Source organism: Myotis lucifugus, unplaced genomic scaffold (genome assembly GCF_000147115.1).
Source record: "Myotis lucifugus unplaced genomic scaffold, Myoluc2.0 scaffold_557, whole genome shotgun sequence".
In the NCBI taxonomy this organism is placed as follows: Eukaryota; Metazoa; Chordata; class Mammalia; order Chiroptera; family Vespertilionidae; genus Myotis; species Myotis lucifugus.
The window spans coordinates 122,673-149,264 of record NW_005871605.1 but is presented as its reverse complement, the minus strand read 5'-3'; the positions used below and the strand labels follow the sequence as shown (position 1 = coordinate 149,264).

Here is a 26,592-nt window from a genome sequence, read left to right as displayed (position 1 = left end):
GTGTCCATGGGGACAAGGGGAGCAAATAAAAACGTGTTACCTACACACAAAGCCCACCGTCCACTTGCTAAATTAAGAAATGGCTCGTAATGCAGAGTCCCCTTCCACCCTTACCTCGAATATTGTGTCATCGGGATGTTTTAATTTGAATTCCTAGTCGAGGAGAACGCTGCCTGGTGGAAGGCACAGAGCACTAGGGCCCAAATAATCTAATTAGAGGATCCCGACCCCGAGATGGTCGGAAGCTGGCAGGACAAAGCGGATTTCAGTTTACTCAAGCCTCGGCCGGCAGAGACCCTTTCCGGTCGCGGGCACCGGCCGGCGAAATCGGCGGAGGCTGCGGGGGGGGGGAGGGGAGACGCGAGGCGGAGGAGGAGCCGAAGAGGAACTAGGCCGTCTCGGCGCACGACCAGGCCCACCGCCACGGAAGGGTCGGGGGCGATCACCCAGCGGCGGGGCGAGCGTCGGTGCCCGGTCCCAGCAGAGGGAGCCGGGCCGACGGTGGAAAGGGCGAAGTTCCGCGCTGGGAAGGGAGCGGATGGGGGGGGGGGGGGAGGGCGGAAAATGGATCCCGGGCCCAGGCGGGGCCGTAGCGGGGCCCGAGGCGAGGAACGACGGCGACTGTGGATAAAGGTGCCCTACGCGGGGCCCCGCCCGTCCCTGGGGAGCAGAAGAGGCTGGAGAGCGCCTACCTGGAAAGCTCTTGTTGAATTTCCCGGAATTTACTGACCACGAAAGACCTAAAAATCTGCTCGATGTTGGTCGCCATGGCGTCCGCTCCGTTCTCTCAACTCCTCCTCGCTAGTCCTCCAGGCTCCCAGAATGCCTCGGGAGGGGGCGCAGCGGCCAATTCCGTGTGCCGCCCTTCTGATTGGCTTGTGTGGGAACGTTGGGCGCCGCACGCTCCGCCTCATGACCAATCAGAGCGCACGGCCTGGCTCCCCTCCGCTGTTTCTGAGCCGCCGGGGGAGAGCTGCTGACGTTTGCGCCGCGCACGGCCCTGTCCGCCATGTTAGTGAGTGACGCAGGCGCCATTACAGGAGCAGCCTCTCGAGGCGACTTTGTCAACCCGCAGCGGTGTTGGGGGGCCGAAGAGGCGCTAGCCGCTCAATGCCCGGGGTTAAGCGGCATCAGGGAAGGAACCGAGAGGGGCGACGTGGCGTTCGACAGGGCACCCCACGTTCATTCCCAAGGGCTTGCAGCAGGAACCCGTATCCGGGAAAGCACCCCCAGCGCCCGCCCCTGCTGTGAGGCAACGCGAAGAACACGATCCCCCCCCCATCTTCCATGACACCCGATAGTCGGTGGGGAGTTGGTGAAGCAATAGGCGGAGGTCGTGAGTTGTCCTGATTCAAGAGCCCGGGCAATACTGGGAGGAACCAGAAGTTTTGGACGGGCCCCCTCGTATCATTATTTACGCGCGTAGGAGTGAGGGGAGTTCGTTGTTTGGGAAAGAGATCCAGGAGAGACGCAGAGACGCCGGGCGCCCCCCGCACCCCCCCGAGTGACATGGCAAACGCGCCGGCCCGTCGGTTACTCGCCCGCCTCGGGCCGCGCCCCAAGGCGCCCGGGCCTCGCGCCCCCACTCCTCGCGGGAGGAACCGCGGCGCAGGCGGGCCAATGGGGAGGCGAGGCCCCCCGCGGGTGGGCGGGGCCCGGGCGGCGCGCGCCGGGCTCTCCCTCGGCCCACTTCCGGCGCGTGCGAGCGCGGCGTGCAGACCGCCCGGTCCCCCGCGTCGGTGCCCCGTGTCGGTGCGCGAGCCCTCTCCGCCATCAGTAAAGTACATCCCTGCCGGGGGTGGGGTCTCGCGTCAGGAAGTGGTTGAAGCTCGTGGGAAGGGGTTCGGCTGCAGGAATCGCATCTGGATCGTAAATGCCGCGGGTGGGGGGTGGCCGTCTGCTCTCTCCCTGGAGCGGAGGCTCGCTGCGGATCCACCACGTTTCCTCTCCGAGGCGCAGGCCTTGTACTCTCCTGCCGCTTTAGGTTGTGAACCTGAGTTGCATTTTGTTGTTGTTGTGCAGCCATTGTATGCTCTGGCCGATGGGTGCGCTTTGGCAATTGCTCTCGACTTTGTGTTCCTCCCGAGTCCATCCCAGGCTCACCTGGCTCTTGTCTCGTTGTTACCCGTTTGGGTAACCGAGGCCCTGGCTGTGGCTGAGGCCTCTTGCCCACGCCCGGTGTGGACTCTTCTCTTATTCAAACTAAATGTAAAGCCATGTGTATTTCAGAGGTTTCCATCCACGTGGCCAATCTGTGATTCCCATTAAACTGCAACAGCTTTCCCCTCTCGGAAACGATAATCCAGAAATTGTTTCTTCCTCCGGTTTTCAATGATTACCATCTCAGTTGTTACAGTATCTGATGGGAAATGGTTTGTGTTGCAATCCTGGGTCCACCCCCCCTCTAACCCTGTGACCTTCAGCAAGTTACTTAACCTACCTAATACCTCACTTTTTTAAAAAATATATTTTTACTGATTTCAGAGAGAGAGAGTAATATCAGTGATGAGAGCGAATCATTGATTGGCTGCCTCCTACTGGGGGTTGAGCCTGCACCCCAGGCTTGTGCCCTTGACAGGAATCGGACCCAGAACCATTCGGTCCACAGGCGGAGGGCTCTATCCACTGAGCCAAACCAGCCAGGGCTAATGCCTCATTTTCTTATCTGTACAGCAGATATTCATAAATAAATTTATGAAGATTAATTCATGATAAGCATTTGGAATACAGCATCATCGGCTTAGATTCTTTTTCAATCCTTACCTGAGGGTATTTTTCCATTGATTTTTAGAGACTGGAAATGTGATAGAGGCACATCCATTGGTGCAGCTGAGCTACATGGGGGAAGCGAACCCATGATCCTTCAGTGCGCAGGCGGACACTCTAACCACTGAGCAAACCGCCCAGGGCTTAGATTTTTACTTAAATGTGTAATCCTAGCGTCATGTAAGAAATTAAAGATGGCAGTTTTCTTTTTCCTGTTATCCGTTTGCTTTCTATATAATTAAATGCCTCTGGAAATTAGTACATTCATGTGACAAATTATTTAGTTTTTTGGCTTTTTTTTCCTGTTAAAATTTATTTCTATCCCTAAAGTATTAATTTAGATAAAAGTAGGCAATAAAATATAACAAGGTAGCATTTACTGCTGCTGAATGTCAGAAATTGTGCTAATTGTTTATATAAATGTTATTTCAGTTCATTCTTGCGTAGCCTTGTAAGGCATGTTTTCCATCTTTTAAGATGTGAAGAAATTGAAGTACAAATAGAGCTTATCCAAGATCTCACTGCTAACTTCAGTTGAGAGATAGCTGTTGCACTTAGAATCAAATGCCAGAACTATTGTGAGATGTGTTCAAATTTGATTTTTGCCATGTCTGCGAATTTTCTAACATTGCACTACTTAGGTCAGGGGCCAGCAAACTATGGCCCCTGTGCCAGTCTTTCCTGTCACCTGTTTTTGTACAGCCACTAAATAATAGTTTTTACATCATCAAGTGGGTGAAAAAAATTAAAGGAAGCATGTTTCTACGGCACGTGAAAAGTATAGAGTTCACATTGCCGTGTCTATGCCCTAAGTTACTGAAGCCCAGCCATGGTTATTCTTTCCAAGCCTCTGATGGTCTCCCACAGCTTAGAGTAGAGGTAGGCGTCTACGGCCTAGAGCCCACTGCCTGTTCTGTAAGTTCCCTGGACGCAGCCACAGTTACTTACGCGTGCACGGCTGCTGGCTGCTTTCATGCTGCAGCGGCAGAACTCAGTATTGTGGCAGAGACTATGGCCCTCAAAGTCTATTGTCAAGATTTAAAAGCAGTCACTGTAAATTCTGGTCTAAACACCAGGGTTCATTTCTAACTGAGGCTGGGTGATTGCTCTAGCTTCTACAAGTGAAGCCTACAGAAGGGTTACTGTTCACGGAGTTTTTTTGTTTTTTAATCAAATAAGGAGTAAACTTGTCATTTCACTCCTTAACTGGGCTCTCTAGCCAGTCTGCCTCGTTTTTAAAATCCTCCCTAATATCTTAGGAATACAGTCTTATTTGTCAAGTTACGAATCCTAATGTTCCACAAGCGAGTCGGGGGTATACATCGTAATTAGGCATTGTGATTCCTAAGGCGTGTGCATTCTGACGTGTCACTGTGGTCTTCCTGCAGCTGCATTTTCCTGCTGGAGTCCTGCTGCACACAGCATGGCCGCCCGAGTGCTTGTCGTTGGCAGTGGGGGCAGAGAGCACACGCTGGCCTGGAAACTGGCGCAGTCTCCTCACGTCAAACAGGTGTTGGTCGCCCCCGGAAATGCAGGCACTACCGGCTCTGGGAAGATTTCAAACACTGGTAATCATGTTTTCAAGTGGGGAGTGTAATTAATAATTATAAATGGTAAACTGTCAGCTGCATCTGTGCTTTGTAAGGTCAGTGGCTATTCAGATTTGAATGCTTTCCTTAACCTTAAAACCTGTGGGGTGATTTGAATACTTGCCATCTATTGCAAATTTAAGGTATTCTGTTGTTTTAAACCTTATAAAGCACATCCATTAAAGTCACAAGTGCCTAATACAGGTTAAAGGCATTTTAATGTATATTTTTGGACATAAAAAGTTGAGCGATGCCCCCCACCCACTCCCGCCGGCCTGGCTCAGTAGTTGACCTATTGACCTATGAACCGGGAGGTCACAGTTTGATTCCCGGTCAGGGCACAGGCCTGGGTTGCTAGCTTGATCCCCAGTGTGGGGCGTGCAGGAGGCAACCAATCAATGATTCTCATCATTGATGTTTCTGTCTCTCTCTACCTCTCCCTTCTTCTCTGAAATCAATTTATTAAAAAAGTTGAGCAATGCTATTAAATGTAAGTTCTGGCAATTCTCGCTCCATAATAGATCTCAAACTTTGTGTCTTCAACCAGTAAAAAATGACCACTTCTTAGGTTACATTAAACTCTTCAGTGGCTTCCCATAGGGCAGTGATGGCGAACCTTTTGAGCTCGGTGTGTCAGCATTTTGAAAAACCCTAACTTAACTCTGGTGCCGTGTCACCTATGAAATTTTTTGATATTTGCAACCATAGTAAAACAAAGACTTATATTTTTGATATTTATTTTATATATTTAAATGCCGTTTAACAAAGAAAAATCAACCCAAAAAATGAGTTCGCGTGTCACCTCTGACACGCGTGTCATAGGTTCGCCATCACTGCCATAGGGCTTAGAATAAAACCAACCTCCCCGATGTTCCTTACAAAGCCCTTTGTGATCTGGCCTCTGCCTGCCTTCCCAGCCTGATCTTTTCTATCTTTTTCGTCCGTTTGCTGCTCCATCCATGCAGTCCTGCCAGTTTCCCAAGCAGAGCTGCCTTGGTCTTTGTATTCCCACCCCTCGCATGACTGGCTCCTCTGTCCGGGTCTCAGCTTACATGTTACCTCTCAAAGAGGCCTTTCCTCCAGTTCCCAATTACAGCATGTTCACCCCATTTTATTTGTTTTCAGTTGTGAGCCATTGTATTTATTTTTACTTTCCTGTTGTCTGTCTTCTATCTTCATTTCCTCTCTAGAACCTAGGCCTTTGAACATAAGCCACGTGAGGGCAAGGAGCTCACCTGTCTTGTTTTGCACTGTGTGCACCAAGCCTGGTACCCCAGGTGGCACACGGTATGTACGGAGAGACGGCCGTGACCCAACCAGCCACAGACTGGGAGAAGATGGTTGCATGCACAGGACCAAAAATAAGATGAAACAATAAATAAGAAAATGCCTGCTTCCCTGGGATCTTAGGTCGGGGTGAGATCTCGTGTCTTCTTGCTCGAGAACTGGCACGTTTCCTTCAGAAGCAGTTGATGTCATGCAGGCAGGTGACACCTAAGCCGCCATGAGGCTGCTGCCACTTGCAAAGGCAGGTTAGGTGCGCCCCTTCCTCTTGCGCCTTCTGCTCTGCTGAGGTCATGGGCTGCGCTCAGCCCAGGGTGTTTGTAGCTGCTACCCCAGCGTGCGTGGTCCTCCACCCTCGTCCCTGCTCATCACACGGGTCGCGCTGTGTGGACTAACTGGACACCAGCTGACAAGGGTGGTGGTCCAGATGCCGGGGAGCAGGAGCAGCCTAGGGAAGCCCCCGTGCTGAGTGCACGGTTGCCCTCCTGCCCGTTACTGAGCACTCCATCAGCAAAGCAAGCTGACCTGTCTTACAGGTAGACATGAACCCAGTGTTAAATCAGTCAGCTCTTAGTTTAAGCATCTCTTCACAAGGACACCCTCCCTGACTCAACCAGAATAGCGTCCCAGTTCACCTCATATCAACTATGCCTACTTGGTTCACAACTGGGGTTTTATTCTCCTTAAATATTTATTACCCAACATTCCCACAGTGGAATAAGCATCCTACATGTAGGGACCCTGTTGTGTTCACGTTTTCACCCAGTCACTAGGGCAGCACCCAGCACATAGTGGTCCTCAGTTCATCTTGAAGGAGTGAAATTCCAAGACCAGTTTCTGAGTGTATCCTGTGATACGCGTTTGTTGACTGCAGTCAACACTTGTGACACAAACAGCATAGTTGAGAAGGTACTTGGGGCGCTTCCTGGTCTTTCATCTCTAACTGGCTGCAGCGACAGCAGAGAACTAAGCTTGTTGGTTCCAGCTGTCCCGTGAGGAAGCGTCTGCACCAAGTGAACAGGCATGACCGCGGTCAGCACTTGGTCTTCAGATGGCAGTCACTTACAGGATGTCTGTTTCTCTCCTCTGTGCGCAGCCATCTCCATCAGCGATCACAGTGCCCTCGCTCAGTTCTGCAAAGAGGAGAACATTGAATTCGTTGTTGTTGGACCAGAGGCACCTCTGGCTGCTGGTAAAGTGTGTTTTTGTATATTGTCGCTGGGTGTCCGTGCCAAAGGAGCTCAGAGAACATTGAATCCAGCTCGCTTTAGAGATGAGGATTTCTAATGTGATATAACATTGGGAAAAGGCGTTCCACCCTCCTGAAATTTATGGGTTTTAGGTTGATTTTTCCTCAAGCAGCAGAAATGTGATGAATGAGAAATCGAATTTGCAGCCACGGGAAACATGTTTTTATATGTTCCTATCTAGCAATCCATATATTTGAATATAAAAACTTCTGCTGGATTTGAGCCACGTTTGTAGCATTTGTGTTCCTGTTCTGTAGACAACATGAAAGTGTTGCCAACAGTCATGGGCCTCGTCTCCATGGGCTTTCATGTGACCCCAGTTCTTGAGGGTGGAGAGGCCCCGGAGGGCCTGGCTCAGCGGAGGTGCCCTTTCCCTCGTAGGCATCGTCGGGGACCTGACGGCGGCCGGCGTGCGGTGCTTTGGCCCCACAGCACAGGCGGCTCAGCTAGAGTCCAGCAAAAGGTTTGCCAAAGAGTTCATGGACCGACATGGCATCCCCACTGCCCGGTGGAGAGCCTTCACCGAGCCCGAGGAGGCCCGCAGCTTCATCCTGAGGTAGGGGCTGGCGGGGAGGGCGCTTGTTGTCGATGACAGTCACCGGTTTGGGTCACTCTTACATCGCCCATTGGTTGTGAGATAATAGGGCGGGGGGGGGAGGGGGCTCACTCTATTTTGGTTGCCTTTCTCCAACATCAGAAAAACGGAATTCTCTGCATGTGTAGTAGATCCTGTGACCTTGCAGAAAGGTGAGTTTATTATTTATCACTGAGTATTTCCTAGGGAAAGAGGTACTTGGTTTTACAGTCATGCGCTCTTTTCACTGCCAAGTTGATGTACACTGAGCATGTCAAACTCGATGTACACTGAGCATGTCAAACTCGAAGTATACAGTGACAATTTAAGAAATAATACAGGGTGGGATTTTTTAATAATTAACCAGAGTGAAGAAGCATCACTTGGTGGCCTTGTGCCACCACTACTCAACTCTCAGGCATAAAATCAGACACCCTTGTCCGTGAGTGTTGGCAGGCGCCTGACTTTGCCCTTTTTTTGTGACACCTCTCCCTGTGACCTGGTATGTTTTCCAGTTACTAGTAGTTGAGTTAGTTTTGTTCTCTGTTCATTCCACATCCTACAGAGTCTCTTAGACACTGAGTGTTATTTCCCAGGAGCCTGGTGCCTTGGGTTAGCAAGGACTTGGTTACTTAGTGTCCTTTCAGATCTCCAGCTCCCTCAACAGAAGAAACTACCAGCAAGTTTCTCATGTGCCCTTGGAGAAGTGTCCATGTATCCATGTTCACATAGTTCATGCACAGCCACATCTTCTACTTGAATGAGTGTATGGCTCACTGCTTTGTCTCTGAAAGATGATTCCATACCCGATTTACAGCTGCTTTATTCTTCCAAAGATTGCAGCAATATGATCTCACAATAAGCGGAGGGAGCAGGGGAGGGGAATTATGTGCCATGTGATCACAACCAGAAAGGACTACATAAGGAAACTGGGAAGTACAGAATGGTGTCAGGATGATCAGTAACTTCTGCTTTCCTCTGTTGCTGGAGCATATCATTACGAAATCCCAGAGCAGCTTACATGTTTGAGTTTTAAGGGTGTGTGGTGCTGAGGGTTAACCTGTCTCCACAGTGCAGACTTCCCTGCTCTGGTCGTGAAGGCCAGCGGCCTGGCCGCCGGGAAGGGGGTGATCGTGGCAGAGAGCAGAGAAGAGGCCTGCAGAGCCGTGCAGGAGATCATGCAGGTAGGGGACTCCTGGAGACACTTATCATTGAGCCACACCGGGTAAAGCTTACAATTTTCTACCCTTAATTTTATAAAACTTTTCTCTCGGTAAGGAGGATATTTCCAGCAAGCACGCAGGTAGGTTGTTTTTCATAAGATTTTGTGTCTGATCCGCCTCTGAAAGAGTCCGGCCGCTGTGCACTGATGGCGGAACCTGGGCTCTGTCCTAGCGCCCCTTGTTGTCTGCTACTGAGAGGTGGGCGATCCTCAGCCTGTAGAGCAGCGGTTCTCAACCTGTGGGTCACGACCCACAGCCCATTAGCTACCTAGGAACAAGGGAGGACTATAAGGTCAAGCTTAATTGTGCTCGGCGGGCTCTGCCCTCCAAGCCGGGACTTGTATGTGGCTCTGCCACAGGTCAGTCCGAGGCTTGACCCTACAGCCGCTCCCTGCAGGAAACATTCCTAGATTCCTTTGAGGCTTTCAGAAAGGGAAAGGGAAATGACAATGCCAGTGCATTGGTCCGTGGTACAAATGGTAGGAAATAACAGCCAATTAAGTAAATGTTAAGAGCTTACAACCTATTTCTGTATTTTTAATCTACAATAAGGATAAAGCTTTTGGAGCAGCTGGAGAAACGATTGTCATTGAGGAACTTCTTGAAGGAGAAGAGGTTTCTGTAAGTATGTTCACCCTCTGGACCCTTAGGGAGGATCTGGAGCTAGGTTTTGGGACCGCTGGGCCCCAAAACACTTGGTTTATTTGGGTGTTTCATCTGAAAGCATAAACCCGCAGGAACAAAGGAACGCATATGTGTTTAGTATTTGGGATGCGAGTGAGGAAAGAATTTACTCTCTCACTCATCCCCAGTTCTCAGTAAGGGACTTGGACTTATATCAGATGTTGAAAGGTTGAAATATTTTACTTTGGGAGGACCTTGATTTTTTACCTAACCTGATTCTGAGTTAGGGTTATTTGTATTTTAACTCATTTTACTTTGAAAGAAGAAAGCTTTCTCTAAGAAAAGTTAGGGTTCACGCTCCCCTTGTTAGTGGACTTTGCACTTCCTGGGTGTAAGGTGAGTGGACTGTTGTGTCTCCTGAGCAGTGTCTGTGCTTCACCGATGGGAGGACCGTGGCTCCCATGCCCCCCGCGCAGGACCACAAGCGGCTGCTGGAGGGAGATCGCGGCCCCAACACAGGCGGGATGGGGGCCTACTGCCCAGCCCCCCAGGTACATCTTGGCTCCGCGGAGGGTCAGTGGGGATGGCTGGTCTTCTCAAAGGGCTCTGAGCAGTGCTCTGCTGTTCGTGGTAATGTTTAACTCTCAGAGGACAGCTTTCCTATTTCATAAGAATAAAGCTAGATACCGATTTGATAGGGCCCGTGGGAGGATTTTAAAGGTTTGTGGATTTAAAGTGATCATTTTCTTTGTCCCCTTTCATTGTCCCATGTGGTATGGCTCACAAGATGCCTTTTTACGTATCAGTCACATCGGCATGCTTGCTTGTCCCCCAGGTCTCTAAGGATTTGCTGCTGAAGATTAAAAACGCCATCCTTCAGCGGACAGTGGACGGCATGCAGCAGGAGGGCACGCCGTACACAGGTGCGCGCTGTGCGCTGTGGGCGCGCTCAGGGCTCCCGTTCCTCCTCCACACCTCCCGTTGGCCCTGTCGGAACGGCTATTACGGCTCTTCTGTGCCTTTGAGTGTTAGAAGGTTCCATTCTCAGTGTCAGGCACAGGAGACCTTCATTTCAGCTTCCCCTTGGAATGCAGGTGTTCTCTACGCGGGTGTGATGCTCACCAGGGATGGCCCGAAGGTTCTGGAGTTTAACTGCCGTTTCGGGGACCCGGAGTGCCAGGTAAGTAATCATTTTAGATAATGCCAAGCATTGCTTTCTACAAGATGTGAGTTGTTTTAATCCCAGGACTTATGAGCCTGAGATAATGACCTCTGAGAAATACAGACACAGAACAACACGGGTTTGAACTGTGTGAATCCACTTACATGCAGATTTTAAAAATCAATACAGTCAGCCCTCCCTGTACCTGGGTTTTGAATGTGTAGATCAGGGGTCCTCAAACTACGGCCCGCGGGCCACATGCAAATACAAATATTGTATTTGTTCCCGTTTTGTTTTTTTACTTCAAAATAAGATATGTGCAGTGTGCATAGGAATTTGTTCATAGTTTTTTTTAAACTATAGTCCGGCCCTCCAACAGTCTGAGGGACAGTGAACTGGCCCCCTGTTTAAAAAGTTTGAGGACCCCTGGTGTAGATTCAACCAACCTCAGGTCCAAACAGCACCTTCAGCGCGTGGTTGCGGGTCCGCGGATGTGGAAGCCTGGCTGTGTGCGTTGATCTTCGCCGTCTCCTCTAAGGGACTTGAGCATCCACGGATTTTTTAATGTGCGGCGGGGTCCTGGGACCAATATCCTGTGGATAGCAAGGGACGACTGTAGTTAGGGTTTGAGGAGTCATAAACTGTATGCGGACTTTTGAGGGGGGGTTGGGGCCCCTCGCCCCGCGTTCGTGGGTCAGCTGGGTGTGCGGGTTTGCGAGAAGCCAGTGAGCAGCGTGTCTGAGACTAAACTCCCCGTTGCCGTGCGGACTGTGTTTCCCAGGTGATCCTCCCGCTCCTGAAAAGTGATCTCTATGAGGTGATTCAGTCCACCCTGGACGGCCTGCTCTGCGCAGCTCCGCCTGTTTGGCTTGAAAACCGGGCGGCCATCACTGTCGTCATGGCAAGTCAGGGCTATCCCGGAGACTACGCCAAGGGTGTGGAGGTAGCAGGTGAGCGCTGGAGGGCGGAGGCTGGTGACTGCCGCAGCAGGCTCCCTCCCGTGCGGTGCGGATCTGCTCTGTTATTTTTATTTTCTCTGTTCTTAAGGGTGTGGGCCGTCAGAAGCCTTTCAGGGGCTCTTCTCATAAGCATGTTGCTTGTTGGACGTGGGTGTTCAAATATCCAGAATTACTGTGTTTAAAGACTGCATCCACTTCCCCTTCTGGGCAGGAAAGACAGATGGGCCTGGCCACGTGCCAGGAGATAATGGGACTCGGGGGGTGAGGAGAACGGTAGTGTGACTGCCCCATGAGATCAGTGTCATGTATGCTCGCGGAATGACCATAATGGGCCCCCATGTGCACTGCACTCGAGTCTCCTGGCTGGCAGGTTCCAACACCGTCAGAAGGAGGTGTTTTCCTTGCAGTGATCCTGTTGGTCATTTTAAAAAGCAAGCAAGCGAGCACCTTTCCCTGGGTAGCTGTGATAAGAGAAGTTCCTTTACTTTTAAGTAAGAGATGTGATCAAGAACAGGCTGTTCTTGGGAAACGTGTCTGTTTACTGTTATGTTGCATTAATGCCTTCCTGGTAGGATTCTTGTGAGGATTCATTAAAGTGAAATAAAGATTCTACTTTAAAGAAAACTGGAAATGACAGGCGAGCTCCCCAGTGTAGAATGTTTTCACTGCAGCTGCTGAGCCGACTGTGCTGTCCTACAGGGGTCGCCGAGGCCCAGGCTTTAGGGCTGGAGGTGTTCCAGGCAGGCACAGCCCTGAAAGACGGCAAAGTGGTGACCAGCGGAGGGCGAGTCCTCACGGTGACCGCCATCCGGGACACTCTCGTCGCAGCCCTCGAAGGGGCCAAGCAAGGACTGGCTGCCATCAAGTTTGAGGGCGCCGTCTACAGGAAGGACATTGGCGGCCGCGCCATAGCGTTCCTCCAGCAGCCCAGGTAAATGTCCCGCCGCGGGGACGGCAGCTCACACGGCAGGCAGAGCTGGAGACGGTCCCCCTAACCCTGTGCTCAGTCGTCCCTGCTCTTTTCTCCCCATGGGACTGATCAGATTTGGATTTGCATTTAGTTTGAATCAAAACCATTTACAACACTAGTCAAATGAAATGGAAAAAATTTCCTGGTAGTTCCCTCTGAAAAGTTCAGTAAAATAACGGTGATGTTAAGGATTTTTTCACATTGTCCACTTTAAATATATACAGTCATTTGTTACTCATCAGTAAAGCTAGCGAAAAGATTTTTATCCCGTGAGTTATCATATATTTAAATGTGACTGCTTATATCATAATTCCTGGTTTTGTCAAGGAATTCAACATGAAACTATTCGTCATCCATTTTTATGGGTTAATTTGGTGAAACTATACACTTGGGCAGTCTTCTTTGTCACTGCATTTACATTTATCACTGAAATGGATTTTTACCTTTATTGATTCATTTATTGACATGTACAACTATTCCTTTGTGAAAATCAATAAACTTCTCATCACAAGTGTGGGTGTTTTGCTTTCTTAACTGTATATCAGAGTTACTATTCTTTTTGAGTTTAACTATGAGAAATAAATAAGTTATAGGACAGAATAAATTTTTAAAAATTTAATTCAAACTATACTACTTGTAGGCAAGTTTTTTTATAGTTTAAATACTAGCTTTTTTAAGATAAATAACATTAAAATACCATGATAAAAATTTATTTTTTACTTTAAAATGAGTAGATTCATTGGAATGACCTATTTCAAGGGACTGCAATTCTTTTTATTTTTTTTTTAATGGACTTTTTAAAAATATGTTTTTATTGATTTCAGAGAGAGAAAAGGAGAGGGAGAGCTAATTCGATTCCACAGCCCAGGCATGTGCCCTGACCAGGAATCGAACCGAGGCCTGGTTCATGGGTTGACGCTCAACCACTGAACCACAGTGGCTGGGCAGGGATTGCAGTCTCAAGATGAAGGTTTTTTAAACCAGTGGAACCAAATATGTTCTTCCCGTTGCACCTTTTTCAAAGCCTCACCTGTTTCTTCACGTGTCCCTGCATCCCACAAGGCCCGCGCGCTCGTTTTTGTAAGGCGCGACTACCGAACCCAAGTGCGAGTCACGCTTGGTTTCCACATGTACCGCCCACCACGTGTGCCTGATACAGAAGGAGGTGCACCGAATACATTATCTCGTTCTGTCTTCATAGTGTTTCTCAACTGTCTTCAGCCATCAGGAAACTTACATTATTAAGTAATTAATAGTTACTAATTACTTATTGGAGTGGGAGCTGTTTCATTGAGGGCTTTCTTTGTCTGGTTCTTAGAATGCTAATGTTACTTTTTGGCCTTCGTTTTGACTCTCCTTTCCTTCCCACACCAACACTGAACAGAAAGGCTGTGGTGCAGTGTTGGCATCTACCCCTGTGCGAGGAGCTGATGGAGGAAATAAGTTAGAGCAGTCCTCCCCTGGGGCCGGTCACAGTTGACGCTTCCGATCATTTCCCCTGACTTTCAGGTCATGGCCTAGGTTTTGTTTTTTTAATTCTTTAGGGGCCTGACGTACAAGGACTCTGGGGTAGACATTGCAGCTGGAAATCTGCTGGTCAAGAAAATTAAGCCTTTCGCCAAAGCCACCTCCAGACCAGGTGAGTCCGGTCCGGGCCTGGACTAGTTCATTAGCTTGGACAAACGCTCTGGAGTGTTTGGGGCTTTGTAGTTTTCAGAGGATAATGTTCAAAATCGATGCCCGGTTCTGTGAGTGTTGCCCTGGAAGCCACACAGACCCATAGTTTTCTGCTTTCTTCTCTCTGTTACTGCCCTAGTCAGTTCAGCTCAGTGGGTGGAGCGTTGGCCTGCCGACTGAAGAGTCCCAGGTTCGATCCCCGGCCCTGGTCAGGGTATGTGCAGGAGGCAACCAGTCGATGTGTCTCTCTCACATCGATGTTTCTTTCTCTGACTCGCCCCCTCCCTTCCAATCTTTCTGAAAAATCAGTAGAAAAATATTCTCCGGTGAGGATTAACAACAAAAAAAGAAAACCCATTTCTTATTTATGATGTTAAACTCAATGAGATATGTCTGTCCCTTTAATATTTAATTACTTCTCGATTGGGCTTTCAGCACATGATACTCTTGCGTTCTCTGGACAGGCATGGAGAAGTGTTCTGTGTTCTCGCATTCACCTGATCTGTAGAAATGCATTGACTAAATGGATTTCCTCCCCAACAGGCTGTGATGTGGATCTTGGAGGTTTTGCTGGTCTTTTTGATTTGAAAGCAGCGGGTTTCAAAGACCCTCTCCTGGTCAGTGGAACAGATGGCGTTGGCACGAAACTGAAGGTAATTGGACACCTTTGTGAATAAAGGCCTCGCGGGGAACAGAGAGAATTTACGTACTTTTCCCCTCTTGACATACAAGCACTAAGAGCAGCCATCCAGTAACCATATAATAGGACTAAAATATCGACATGTTTCATAACACAATGTTGAGGCTCTATCTGGAGGGAAGGGTTATTTTAGGGGACCAAAGGGGGTACTTTGGACCAAGTAACATCAGAATTTAGTGTTCTTTGTCTTTATTGCTCGGAGCAGCTGGCCAGAAGGTGAGAGTATTTGTGCCTTCGCTGCTGAATTGACACATTATAATCTGGAGCTTCATGTCCCATGGATGTTTCTGCTGTTCCATAGATCGCCCAGCAGTGCAGCCAACATGGTACCATTGGCCAAGACCTGGTTGCCATGTGTGTGAACGATATCCTGGCACAAGGCGCGGAGCCCCTCTTCTTCCTCGACTATTTTTCCTGTGGGAAACTTGACGTTGGCACAGCTGCAGCGGTTGTTGCTGGCATCGCCGAAGCGTGCAGGAAAGCTGGGTGTGCCCTCCTCGGTATGAGCCCCCTTTCGTTACGTGTCCTCCGCTGTGTTTTAGCCCCATGTATACGTGGGATCGGTACCAATACAGCGAACGAGAGAAGACCGCATATCACAGGATGAGGCCAAAAAAGTAGAAACCACCCTGCCGGAGAGAGCGTAGCCCTGGTGTCCCGAAGCCTCCCCAGGTGGTTCCTGGGCTCATATTCCTGTGCCGGCCAGGCCTCACCTGTCTCCCTGGTCTTTGGCACCTTTGCATCCCATCTTTCTCGGTGGCCTCGCGGACAGACGGGGTGGGTCATTCCCTCTGGACTGGCCCTGCAGCACAGGCAGGTGGGTTCTGGGCATGCTAAATCTTAACTTTTCCCACAGGAGAAAAACAAACTAAAAAGTGCCCAAGGTTTATAGAAACACTAGTGGCCCGGTGCACGGATTTGTGCACATTGAAAAGAAATTAATTAGAAGAAATATTTTAATATTGCTATTCGCCCTTTCTCTATAATAGAAGTGTCAACCAAATTCACAATCGACAAGGACAGGTCGAAACACATGCAGTTGGCACCAGCGAGAGCTTGCACTAGTCAGCGTAGCCTTTTATAGACAGAGAATAAACTTGCTTCATTAGACCGGCTTTCTGATGTAGCTAAACTTCTTCCAGCCCAGTGAAGCACCCCAACTTCTCTGTCAGGTAATTGTCAGCAACACAGCAGTAAATACCAATATGAAGCAGATTATTATTGTAGGTTACGCAGGGAGAACAAAGAGTAAAATATTTAACTGCAGCAGTGTTTGACTATATTCTGCACAGTGAGAAAACCTGAAGTCATTTTCAAGGTCCACCATTTCTTCTTTTCAGTCAGGTCAAGTTTCTAATCTCTCTAAATCTCCATTTTCCGGCTAATGAAAAGAAAATAGTATTCCACCAAGTCTCCTATCTACCTGCTCCAGGGCTTCTGTGAGGATCAAATGAGATGAGGCACGGGAAAACGCTTCACAGACATTTGGTTACAGTGTGAAATGTTTCCACCTGGCTATAAAGCAAGTTGTGTTCCTGGGCTGAAGAAACTCCAAGGAGGCTAGTCACTAGGGAGCTGGGCGTTGCTACCTGACATCATTACCCCTTGCCCACAGCCACTGTTTCTGGGCTGGGCTGAGCTGGGCTGGTTTGGGCTGTGGGCTGCATTCTCGGCAGCATTGGCTGTGATATTGTGGGGTGTCGCTCCAGGGTGGTGGCGGGGCCTGTGTCCCACTTGGGGGAAGCTGAGTGTTGCTCTCTGGGCGCCAGGCCCAAGGTGCCATGTCTCTGTAAATGGCCAATGCGCATCTCGGCAGTTTCTGTGTTGAGTGTCTGCCCCCTGGTGGTCAGTGTGTGTCATAGCAACTGGTCAGTCGGACACTTAGCATATTAGCCTTTTATATATATAGACTAGAGGCCCGGTGCATGAAAATTCATGCACTGGGGGGCGTTCCCTCAGCCCAGCCTGTGCCCTCTCGCAGTCTGGGAGCCCTCAGGGGATGTCCGACTGATGGCTTAGTCCGCTCCCCGCACCAACTGGCCTCCCTCTGCAGGAGGTGACCGGGCGGGCCAATCGGGACAGCACCAGCCTGTGAGCAGCCAGCCCTGCCCCCCAGTCGCCCCTCTGCCGCCATTGGTCACCGCTGCCCCCAATCACCAGCCCTTCCCTCTGCCTGCTGGCCTGGCACCACCTGCTCACCGGCCCCGCCCCCCTCCCACCAGTTGTTCCGCTGTTCAGTCGATTTACATGTTATGCTTTTATTATATAGGATTACTTAAATGTGTATGAGACTTGTGCAAAATGAATCCAGGTTCACCAAGGCACAAAGCTACCTCGGTATTACCACTCTGTGGACAGGTCCGTTCCAGAAGCCAGAGTTGCCTTTGCAGCCGTTTTTTAGGACAGCCTCTTATTGGGGGTCTGAGTGCCTAGACCCCGTCTTTGCACCGTGTTCTCCTGAAGTGACCTGGGGGTGCTTTTCAGGCTGGGGCGGTTGGCGTTGGGCGGGCTGATTCATCGCTGTCTCAGCCTGTACCGTCATCTAGATCAGCGGTCGTCAACCTTTTCGGACCTCTCAGACCACCAGTGGTCCACGGACCATCGTTTGGCGACCACTGATCTAGAACATAGGTAGAGTGGCTGTAAAGATCAACTACAGGGAAGGCATTGCCGAAACCAAACTGTAGGACGCGATGTCTTATTCACTGAGCATCGTCTCGTGCAAGTGATGTTTGGAGGCCACCTCACCCTTTTTGGAAATTAGCGCGATTTCCTCTGAAATCCTGCTTGGTTAAAGGTTCTGTTGGGCAGCCCAGAGTACAGTTAAGGAATGCTTAGGATTACCGCCAGGTGTTTAATTGTAGCTGGGGCCACTGCGTCCCAGATAGATGCATGAATGTTACGGTTCCCTTGTTCTTGTTTGGTCTTCCCGCCAGGAGGGGAAACGGCAGAAATGCCGGACATGTATCCCCCTGGGGAGTACGACCTGGCCGGGTTCGCCGTGGGCGCCGTGGAGCGGGACCAGCAACTCCCTCGCCTGGAAAGCATCGCCGAAGGGGACGTGGTTATTGGAATAGCGTCATCGGGTCTCCACAGCAACGGGTTCAGCCTTGTGAGGAAGATTGTGGCGAAATCTTCCCTTCAGTACTCCTCCCCGGCACCCCACGGCTGCGGCGACCAGACCTTGGGTGAGTGCACTTTCATTGTGAACTCCTGCGTGGAGATATCAGCACCGTTAGCGGGGCAGCCTCTCATTGCTGAGCTGGAATCAGTGGCACGGTCCTGTGGTCTTGTCCGGACGTTGTGATAGAACTGCTGTGCCTGCACAGTCACGAGCATTCTCTGCTTCCATTTTCATTTCGTTGTTTTAGGGTCTTTTAAAGATATTTTTACTGATTTCAGAGAGGAAAGGAGAGGAAGAGAGAGAGAGAGAGAGAGAGAGAGAGAGAGAGAGAAACATCAGAGATGAGAGAGAATCATTGATCACCTGCCTCCTGCATGCCCCACACTGGGGATCGAACCCACAACCTGGGCATGTGGCCTGACTGGGAATTGAACTGTGACCTCCTGGTTCATAGGTTGACGCCCAAGCACTGAGGCACACCGGCCAGGCCATTTTGTTGTTTTTTTATGCTTTGGTTTTCTATTCACTGGCTAAGTTTTTGTCTTTTCTCTCCAATATCCAGGGGACTTACTCCTGACTCCGACCAGGATCTACAGCCAGTCCCTGTTACCTGTCTTGCGTTCGGGTCGTGTCAAGGCCTTTGCCCACATCACGGGTGGAGGGCTGCTGGAGAACATCCCGCGGGTCCTCCCTCCGAGGTGCGGGGTGGAGTTAGGTGAGCGCTGTTAGGAGAAAAGGTACACTGGGGGCGCTGTGGCTGGTTAGTGCACGCGTGATCACACGTGGAAAATTCCTATCACTGGGGCGTCTGGGGGAAGAACAGGGCTGCCCTTTTTACCTCTTCTGCCTTGTTTGCCGTGTTTGTAAATCATGAATCCTCTCATGTACTTGTCTTACAGCAGGTGAAGGGCTGTAAGGTCCTCCGGGGTGGGGAGTCTCAGGCTCTGTCGTGTCGGACCCTGGGACGTGCAGGGAGGCAGGGGCAGCCCTGGCTAGTCCTCTGCAGGGGTGAAGCCGGACCCTGGGACATGCAGGGAGGCAGGGCTGAGAGTCATTTGTGCTTAGAAGGGAAAGCAAATCCCAAGTTTCTAGTCAAGCAGGTGAGTGGATGGCAACATCCAAAACGCAGGAGGAAGAGTAGATTTGGAGCAGGAATTGGAATCCGTGTTTCAACTCTTCAGTGTGCTTATTGCACGGAGTCTGTGATCAGAAGTTGAGATCAGATTGAAGGTAAGTTGGGTCCTCGTATGCAGGTAGTTACCGCTAACGCCACAAGAGTGGAGGGCCAGAGGTTGCTCCTCAGTGCCTGATCTTGGCAGAGGTAGGGCTACTGCAAGAACCATCGGGGGAGTGAGCCCTATAATAGTAGCAGCCCCAGCAGGAACTTGAGCATGACCCTGGTCGGCCGGTCAGGTGCCGCGTAGCTCTAGGGTGAGGGCCAGGATAGACCCGCATATCTCAGGTGGGTCAAAAAGCAGCTTGATGGTGTCCTGACCGGTTTGGCTCAGTGGATAGAGCGTCGGCCTGAGGACTCAAGGGTCCCAGGTTCGATTCCAGTCAAGGGCATGTACCTTGGTTGCGGGCACATCCCCAGTGGTGAGTGTGCAGGAGGCAGCTGATCGATGTTTCTCTCTCATCGATGTTTCTAACTCTCTATCCCTCTCCCTTCCTCTCTGTAAAAAATCAATAGAATATATATTTTTTTAAAAAGGCAGCTTGATGGGGGCAGAGGTACAAAGACAGTAGATAGAGAGCACTGACTCAGAAACTGACTGGTTAAAGGCGAGGGGAAATGACTTCTGCTCATAGCAAAGTGAAGGATAGGGTTGTCCCGTTTTTATCGGGGAAAGAGACAGGCAGAGCACGTGGTCAAGCTGTCAGGGTCAGCTGTATACACTGGGTTGAGGGGTAGAAACGGATGCCTTTTCCTGGTGAGGGAAGATGGGCTTAGTGCCTGCGCAGGCCTGGACTGGCGGCTTGAGGCGAGAAGTTCACACTAAAGCCGTCAAGGTCAGAAACAGGACTGGGACGGCAAGCAGGACGGAAGGAGAAGTTGAAGCTGGTTGTGTAATTTTCCTCCCAGAGAAAGAGCATGCGTAGCCTTGGAACAAGAACAGGAAACATTGATTGGGTTGATGGGGTTGGGCTGAGCAGGTGGAGGGGTGGGTGATGGGCGGAGCAGCTGTGGGTGCCGGTGAGTAGATGTGCTGAGCTAGCCCTCCTGTCGGAGCAGATGTGAAGCGAGGAGAGTCCGAAAGTCAGAAAGAGGTGGTTGTGAAAGCGAGGAAACAGGCAGGGTAAGCGAGCAGAGCGGTCGGATGGGATTGCGCCTCCAGGAAGCGGAAGAGAGGAGCTGGGTGGGGGCTGCATGGGACCCCCTTCAGCAGCAGCGCAGAGTGCAAGGCCCGTGGGTTAAACTGGTGGTTTAAGACACTCCTGGGATAGAGATGTTTCCCAGGGAGAATAAGCTAAACCTTAAAGAAGTACTCATCCTCTTGAAATCATTAAAAGCAGTGGCATGCTGATGAATGGAGCACAGAGGCTGGCTCTTTGGTGCCTCTGCCAATTCCTGTGGTGTAAATACTCCCTTCCTGGCCAGTTCTTAACGGCTATATTGGCTGTCTCCACAGGCAGGCGCTAGCACCCACTGGCTAAAAAGAACATAATGGTCGCCACCCCAGGAACTTGAGCATTGGTATAGCCATATTCCTAAAAGCCGTTGTCTTGTGAATTATGCAGATGTCTGTCCCAATACAAAGGAAACTCGGTCCCTGCTTCAGTCTCTGGGGTTTCCTCCAGGAATCAAACTAACACTTTGTAAACGTTTTGCTAAAATATCATAGTTGGGTGTAATCTGTTTATCCTGCCATTTACTGTGTCATCAATGCTAACCTGTCGTAATAACAGCACTTTTAATGAGTGTCCATAAAACATTACGTTCCTTTATGTTGCCGTTGACTTTTGACTGTTGCTAGAATGGTGGCCTTCTTGGCAGCTAGAGCAGCAGGGCTGTGTGGGCCCCGGGCGGTGTGCGCACCTTCATCCTTTCTGAGAGCGACGGTGGGTAATCGGACCCTCTCCCTGTTTCCAGATGCCCGGACCTGGAGGGTCCCCACCATCTTCTCGTGGCTGCAGCGGGAAGGACGCCTCTCGGATGAGGAGATGGCCAGGACCTTTAACTGCGGGGTCGGGGCTGCCCTCGTGGTGTCAGAGGACCTGGCGGAGCAGGTGCTGAGGGACGTTCGGCAGCACCAGGAGGAGGCCTGGCTGATCGGCAGGGTGGTGGCCCGCCCCGAAGGTAGTCGCTCCTTATTTGGCTCTTCGGCGTGTAATCCTGAGTGTATCTGTCCCGCCTCACACGCTGTCCATCCACCTCTTGCTCCGGCATCGCTGTGGCCCAGGTGTAACCTGACAACAGCCACACGGTGACACCATGTACCTCTTCACTTCGCCGTGGGGCTCAGGCCTCCATAGCAGCCGCATAGGCACCACCCCCACAGCCGCGCCTTGGCCAGAGGGGTGAGAGCTGGTGAGTGAAGCGCCACTCCAGGGACAGAGGAAGCAGTGCTGACGCACCGTCTGAGGGCCCAGGGCATCGAGCCCCGCTGCCCGCCTGGGCGCCAGTTTCTTAGCACAGCCCTGTCCTGGCTCCTCTGCGCTCCCACATCCGCACGCTGGTCCCTGGCTCACTTCCCAACGACCTCTCTCGGGCTGTGTTTTGTGACTCGGCTCAGATCCGGGAGTGGTGAGCGGGCGCCCTGACCAGTGCTCTGCTTTCCCCGGGGGCTCGGTCACCGGCGCCAGCAGGCGGCAGCGTGGCAGAACCCACTCAGAACTCATGTCAGGGCTTGGGGTCTTGTCTTCTCCGCCTCTCATTCCGTTGTGTGAAGGTTTCACATTCAGGCCGGTTCTCGCAATACCGGAAAGAGGAGCTCACACGTGGCAGTAAGAGGCCCTCTCTCCGCCAGCGTCCTGTGTCAGAGCTCTGAGTGGCTTTGCTTCCCATGCCTTCCCGTGAGCCCTGGAGCGCCCCACTATCGTGGATGAGCGTGGAGGGCGGGTGGAGCCCTGGCAGGCAGGGGTGTCAACACTGGGCTAGGTCTTGACAGAAGCTACAGCGTTCAGCTGAAGCGGGCAATGTGTTCCCCTAAAGGAGGCTTTTGTGAATGAGTAGGAGTAATAGTACAAACTGGTATTTTAGTCCTCGCACATCGCCTTTTCAGAATCAGATACAGCGTTCTGAAGTTTTCATAGATCCCTTCTGTCCTCACTATTAATTCATGGCTGTGCTTGCTTCTCTCCTGGGTGTTTGAAATGAAGGCTCCCCCCGAGTGAGAGTCAGGCACCTGCTGGATGCCCTGCAGCTGAGCGGGCCCGTGCTGCAGAACGGCTCCGCGCACGCTCCCTCCTCTGCCCCGGAAAAGGCCAGAGTGGCCGTCCTCATCTCTGGGACAGGTGAGCTGTGGCCTCCCCTTTCCTACAGCGCTGCACACATGCTCTTCCCTCCCCCCACCCTGTCCCCCCCAAAACCTCAGGGTGTGAGCTCTACAGCCCCCGGGAATCTAGTCCGTCACACAGCACAGCGGGTCCAGTCAGTGACGGGCTAACTAGGTGCCAGGTGGGGCCAGACTTCACTGCGAGGGACCACTTCGTACGTTATGTAAATGTCTAACCACTGCACTGTACCCCTGAAACTGATGTGGTACGGAATGTGAACTGTAATTGAGAAGCTCAAAGGTTTAAGGGCACATGTCTCTCTAAGAAGTGTGAGCTTGCTGGTGCTCTTCTTCCTCAGGCTCGAACCTGCAGGCGCTGATAGACAGCACCCGGGAGCCGAGCAGCGCCGCGCACATCGTCGTGGTCATCTCCAACAAGGCCGCGGTGGCCGGGCTGGACCGAGCGGCGCGTGCGGGCATTCCCACCAGGGTACGGCCTCGGCGTGTCCTGCCTGCGCTGTGCTCACACCTGTCTTCCGCCCCACAGGCTGGGGCGCGGCTCATGGCCTCTGGGTTTCTGGGTTTGGGGTGGTGCTGGGCCGATCTTTCTGCTTCATGCCTCACTCCCTACCTCTTTCTGTCGGCGCGGCTTCGCAAGGAAGTGGACTGCGGTCTGTGCAAAGGTCGAGTGGACCTATTTGTGGTCACTCGTTGAAACAGATCATGCTTCTGCTTTTCTGTTCCAGGTGCTCAATCACAAGTTATATAAAAGCCGTGTCGACTTTGACACGGCCATTGACCAGGTCCTCACAGAGTTCTCCGCGGACATCGTCTGCCTGGCAGGGTTCATGAGGATCTTGTCTGGCCCCTTCGTCAGGAAGTGGAATGGTGAGCGGGAGCGGCCTGGCGCCGCGTTGGGAGGCCCCGTGCAAGTGCACCTCGCGGTTAGCTGGCCCGGCGACCCCACGGGCGTGTTTACGGGACACTGACTGTCACGGTCACAGAGTCCTTCCCTTCGCCTTCGCCCAGAGGACGCCCAGGGTGATCCACGATCCTGCTCTCACCGATGCCTAGGCCTGTGTGTTACCGCTTTCCTAATAGAGCGGGGCTTTGTTTCCCACACCACACAGACAGCACTTCCTCTTCTGAGTCCGTGCTCGGAGGGGGCCTTTTCACTTGTCTGGGAGCAAGAGTGTGGCTCCCCGAGCCCCCCACCCGCTCCTCGGGGAGTGCAGGCGCTGCTGGAGGTGCAGGGAGGACGATGTAGCCAGAAAACAAGAGGCCTGGGGCTACTGCCTTTCCCACCAAAGTTCCCCTGCGTCCGGCTGTGTGTTGTGCACACATGTGAGCAGTAAACGCACTGTCTCTCCAAAGGGTTTGTGTTTCCCTAAGAGGACAGCGGGAGCGCACGTGGTAGAACATGAGCAGGCGGGGCCTTAGATGCTGAGGCACAGGGCTGAGCCGGCATCTGGCTGGTGGACATGCCACTGGTCCCACGTGGACACTGTGCGAGGGTTTCGCGTGTCTCCGTAGTGTGCGCCAGCGACACACTGAATTATCTTCCAGAGCCCCAGGGCCCACAGAGCGCGCCCTGCCCCATCCCTGTCCCACCTCAGTCACTGCGGGTCCCTCGGCGAGTCCTCAGCCGTGCAGGGCAGGGACCTGCCGCCCCAGATGCGAGCCTGTTTCTCCCTTTGCCTCCTCTCTGTCTCTGACAAAGAAAACACCTTCCAGAGAAATCCTGCCCCCGCTCCTGTTCCCGACAGGAGAGCACGCGGTCCTGTAACAGGAACAGGACGTTTCCTCTGACTCTGTGCTCGCCTTCCAGGGAGAATGCTCAACATCCACCCGTCCCTGCTGCCGTCCTTCAAGGGCGCCGATGCCCACGAGCAAGCCCTGGCCGCCGGCGTCGCGGTGACGGGGTGCACCGTGCACTTTGTCGCGGTGAGTATGTCTCCACCGCGGCGTCACGGCTTTGGAGGTGAGTGGTACCGGCTGGAACGTCGGGTTCAAAGCGCTGCCTCCTTTTCCAGGAAGACGTGGATGCCGGGCGGATCATTTTACAAGAAGCTGTGCCGGTGAGGAGGGGCGACACGGTGGCCACCCTGTCCGAGCGGGTGAAGGTCGCGGAGCACAGGATCTTCCCCGCGGCCCTGCAGCTGGTGGCCAGCGGCGCCGTGCGGCTGGGCGAGGACGGCCAGCTCTGCTGGGCCCAGGAGGAGTGACGCCGCCTCTGCAGGAAGGAGGGCCGGCCGCTCGCACAGTCCGGTGGCTTTTATCACGTCCTCAGCCCAGAAACTCGCCGTTTCCTCCTTGGTCATTTTTTAACAAACAGAGTCGTGACAAGCAGGGCTGGTGGGGCTCCCGGCACGTGGATGTGTGGCCTCCAGGGGTCTTGCAGGTTCACCTGTTCACAACCTTGTTCGGGATCCAGCTCGTCATTCTAATTCCTCCCACTGTCAGCCACACAACACACCAAACTCCTCGCCGTCCTTCCCCCCTTTTTCTGGCCGACGTCACCTCTGGGAGGCAGCACGGCCGTCACATAAACAGGCTCGGGCCTCCCGCACACGGTCCCTCCTTAGGAACTGTCGGCCCGTTGGTTCTGGAGAGTTCACTGATGTGAAGCCACACCCTGGCCTGGGAAGTTCCTAGAGAAAAAATCTCATGCTTTAAAGGTAGAGGCCAGTGCCGCGAGGTAAGTTAGACCAACGTCAGCTTCAGACTTCGGAGATGAACTCCCAGCTCGCCCTGATGCGGCGGCCACTACGGGGACCCTGGCTCCAGGGACACCGCCAACTCCGTGTCTTGGAACAGGAAGAACCAAAATGTGTGTGACCATGGGATTGCCGGAAACCACGCGTCTGGGACCGGCAGGGATGCAGGACAAGCAGTCGCCTGGACCGCCCGTCTCGTTTGTGAGGAGTATTTGGACATGTTGGATGTGTTTATAATGATACTCACAGAGAAAAGGTCATTTAAGCTTTGGCAGCCATAACGCAAAAACGGAGAAAAATGTCAATATTTTACTGGCGTAATAAACCCGGACATTTTTATTGTAGATGTCTCTGTGTCTGTCTGTGTGAGCAGCAGTGAAACAGCCCCTGAGCTCACTGTGTTCAGGTGGGAAGATAGGGAGACAGGGCAGGGCTGTGGGGGGAGGTCCCCAGCATCAATGAGCCCTGAGGTTACACACAGAGAGGGTTCAGGTGTGAGTTCCAAATGTCCTAAAGGGGAATGTTCCAAGAGAGATTTCATCTAAATATTCCTTCTCAATTTTTTACTACAATTTTTAAATCCTTACCCAAGGATATGTTTTGATTGATGTGCGAGATAAACATCAATCGGTTGCTTCCTGTACACCACATACCACACACACACACCAGAGATTGAACTTGCAACCTAGTATTTGCCCTGACTGGGAATCAAACCGCACCCTTTTGGCACACGGACACAATGCTCCAGCCACCTGAGCCACCTGGTCAGGGCAATATTTTTACTACTTTTAACTGCTGTATAAACTTTTAAATAACTCACGTACAATATAGTAGTGTTTAGTTATACTATGCTTAATAATGTGTTGCTAGTCACTCATTACTATTCTCCTTAGCTCTCTCCGTGCTAAGTGGCCAGAAATAGCCCAAATCATGCCCCAGGGAGAGGCTGGCAAGGGCCCTACAGACTCCACTTCCCGTGGGCGCTCAGCCTGTGGCTGCCCCATAACCAAACGCACTCTGGTGAGTGCTCCCTGCAGGGAGCATGCCCACACCCTTCCCTTCTCCCACAGGCGTGCATCTCCTAACCTCCAAGGGACCCCAGGAGACTTGCAACCAGGGGAGCAGTGGGCAGCAGCAACTGGTCCTGGGCTCACCCGGACCCTGACCCCAAGGCCCCCTTTTCTCTGACTTCTCGGGGAGCCAGAGCAGCCCAGCCTGTTGCTTCTATGCCCTTGTTGCTCTGTCATGAGCGTGTTTTTGCTTTGGTCAATAAGTTCTTTTCTAAAAATATAGGCCACACACTCTGGTCGCCTGTATCTCTGGATCGATCATACAGCCTTAAAGTCCCAGGCAGGGCCATCTGATTGGCCATGTTTAGGTCACCCACCTATCCTCAGCCGGGGTCAGACAGTCACACTGCCGCTCACCTGACTGTGGGTGCCAAGCTCGGCAGCCCCCACCCCCCGGCCCTGGGACAAAGGTTTGGTCCCACAGCTGAAGTGATGATGCAACAGCAGGGGGTTCAAGAAGACACATA

At 51.9% G+C, this 26,592-nt stretch overlaps 2 protein-coding genes across 15 annotated transcripts in view; one reads left to right on the top strand and one right to left on the bottom strand.

Annotated features, from left to right (window-relative positions):
* Window positions 1–1,093, bottom strand: part of SON (SON DNA binding protein) — a 33,771-nt gene extending 32,678 nt beyond the window's left edge. For 7 of the 8 annotated variants that reach the window (XM_006104264.3, XM_006104265.3, XM_023745585.1 and 4 more), the window contains exon 1: window positions 693–1,093. In XM_006104264.3, the coding sequence (XP_006104326.1) occupies window positions 693–769 (77 nt within the window). In that variant the 5' untranslated portion in view covers window positions 770–1,093. The remainder of the gene's footprint in view (window positions 1–692) is intronic. The other variant, XM_023745587.1, reaches the window with a different exon arrangement.
* Window positions 993–25,399, top strand: GART (phosphoribosylglycinamide formyltransferase, phosphoribosylglycinamide synthetase, phosphoribosylaminoimidazole synthetase). Of its 7 annotated transcripts, none has more exons than XM_014446642.2 (22): window positions 993–1,011; window positions 4,155–4,334; window positions 6,736–6,831; window positions 7,271–7,445; window positions 8,536–8,647; window positions 9,239–9,307; window positions 9,736–9,861; window positions 10,146–10,233; window positions 10,405–10,490; window positions 11,254–11,422; window positions 12,131–12,362; window positions 13,946–14,040; window positions 14,622–14,731; window positions 15,080–15,278; window positions 17,715–17,966; window positions 18,465–18,617; window positions 20,994–21,200; window positions 22,223–22,357; window positions 22,698–22,828; window positions 23,085–23,226; window positions 24,167–24,282; window positions 24,372–25,399. In XM_014446642.2, exons 2-22 carry the CDS (start codon window positions 4,190–4,192, stop codon window positions 24,561–24,563), a joined length of 3,030 nt encoding a protein of 1,009 aa, XP_014302128.1. In that variant the 5' UTR covers window positions 993–1,011; window positions 4,155–4,189; the 3' UTR covers window positions 24,564–25,399. The 7 variants fall into 7 exon arrangements, with proteins under 7 accessions (XP_014302128.1, XP_023601356.1, XP_023601357.1 ...); XM_023745588.1 differs by having other exon boundaries at window positions 997–1,015; XM_023745589.1 differs by lacking the exon at window positions 993–1,011 and adding an exon at window positions 1,172–1,247.
* Window positions 25,400–26,592: the final 1,193 nt, after the last annotated feature.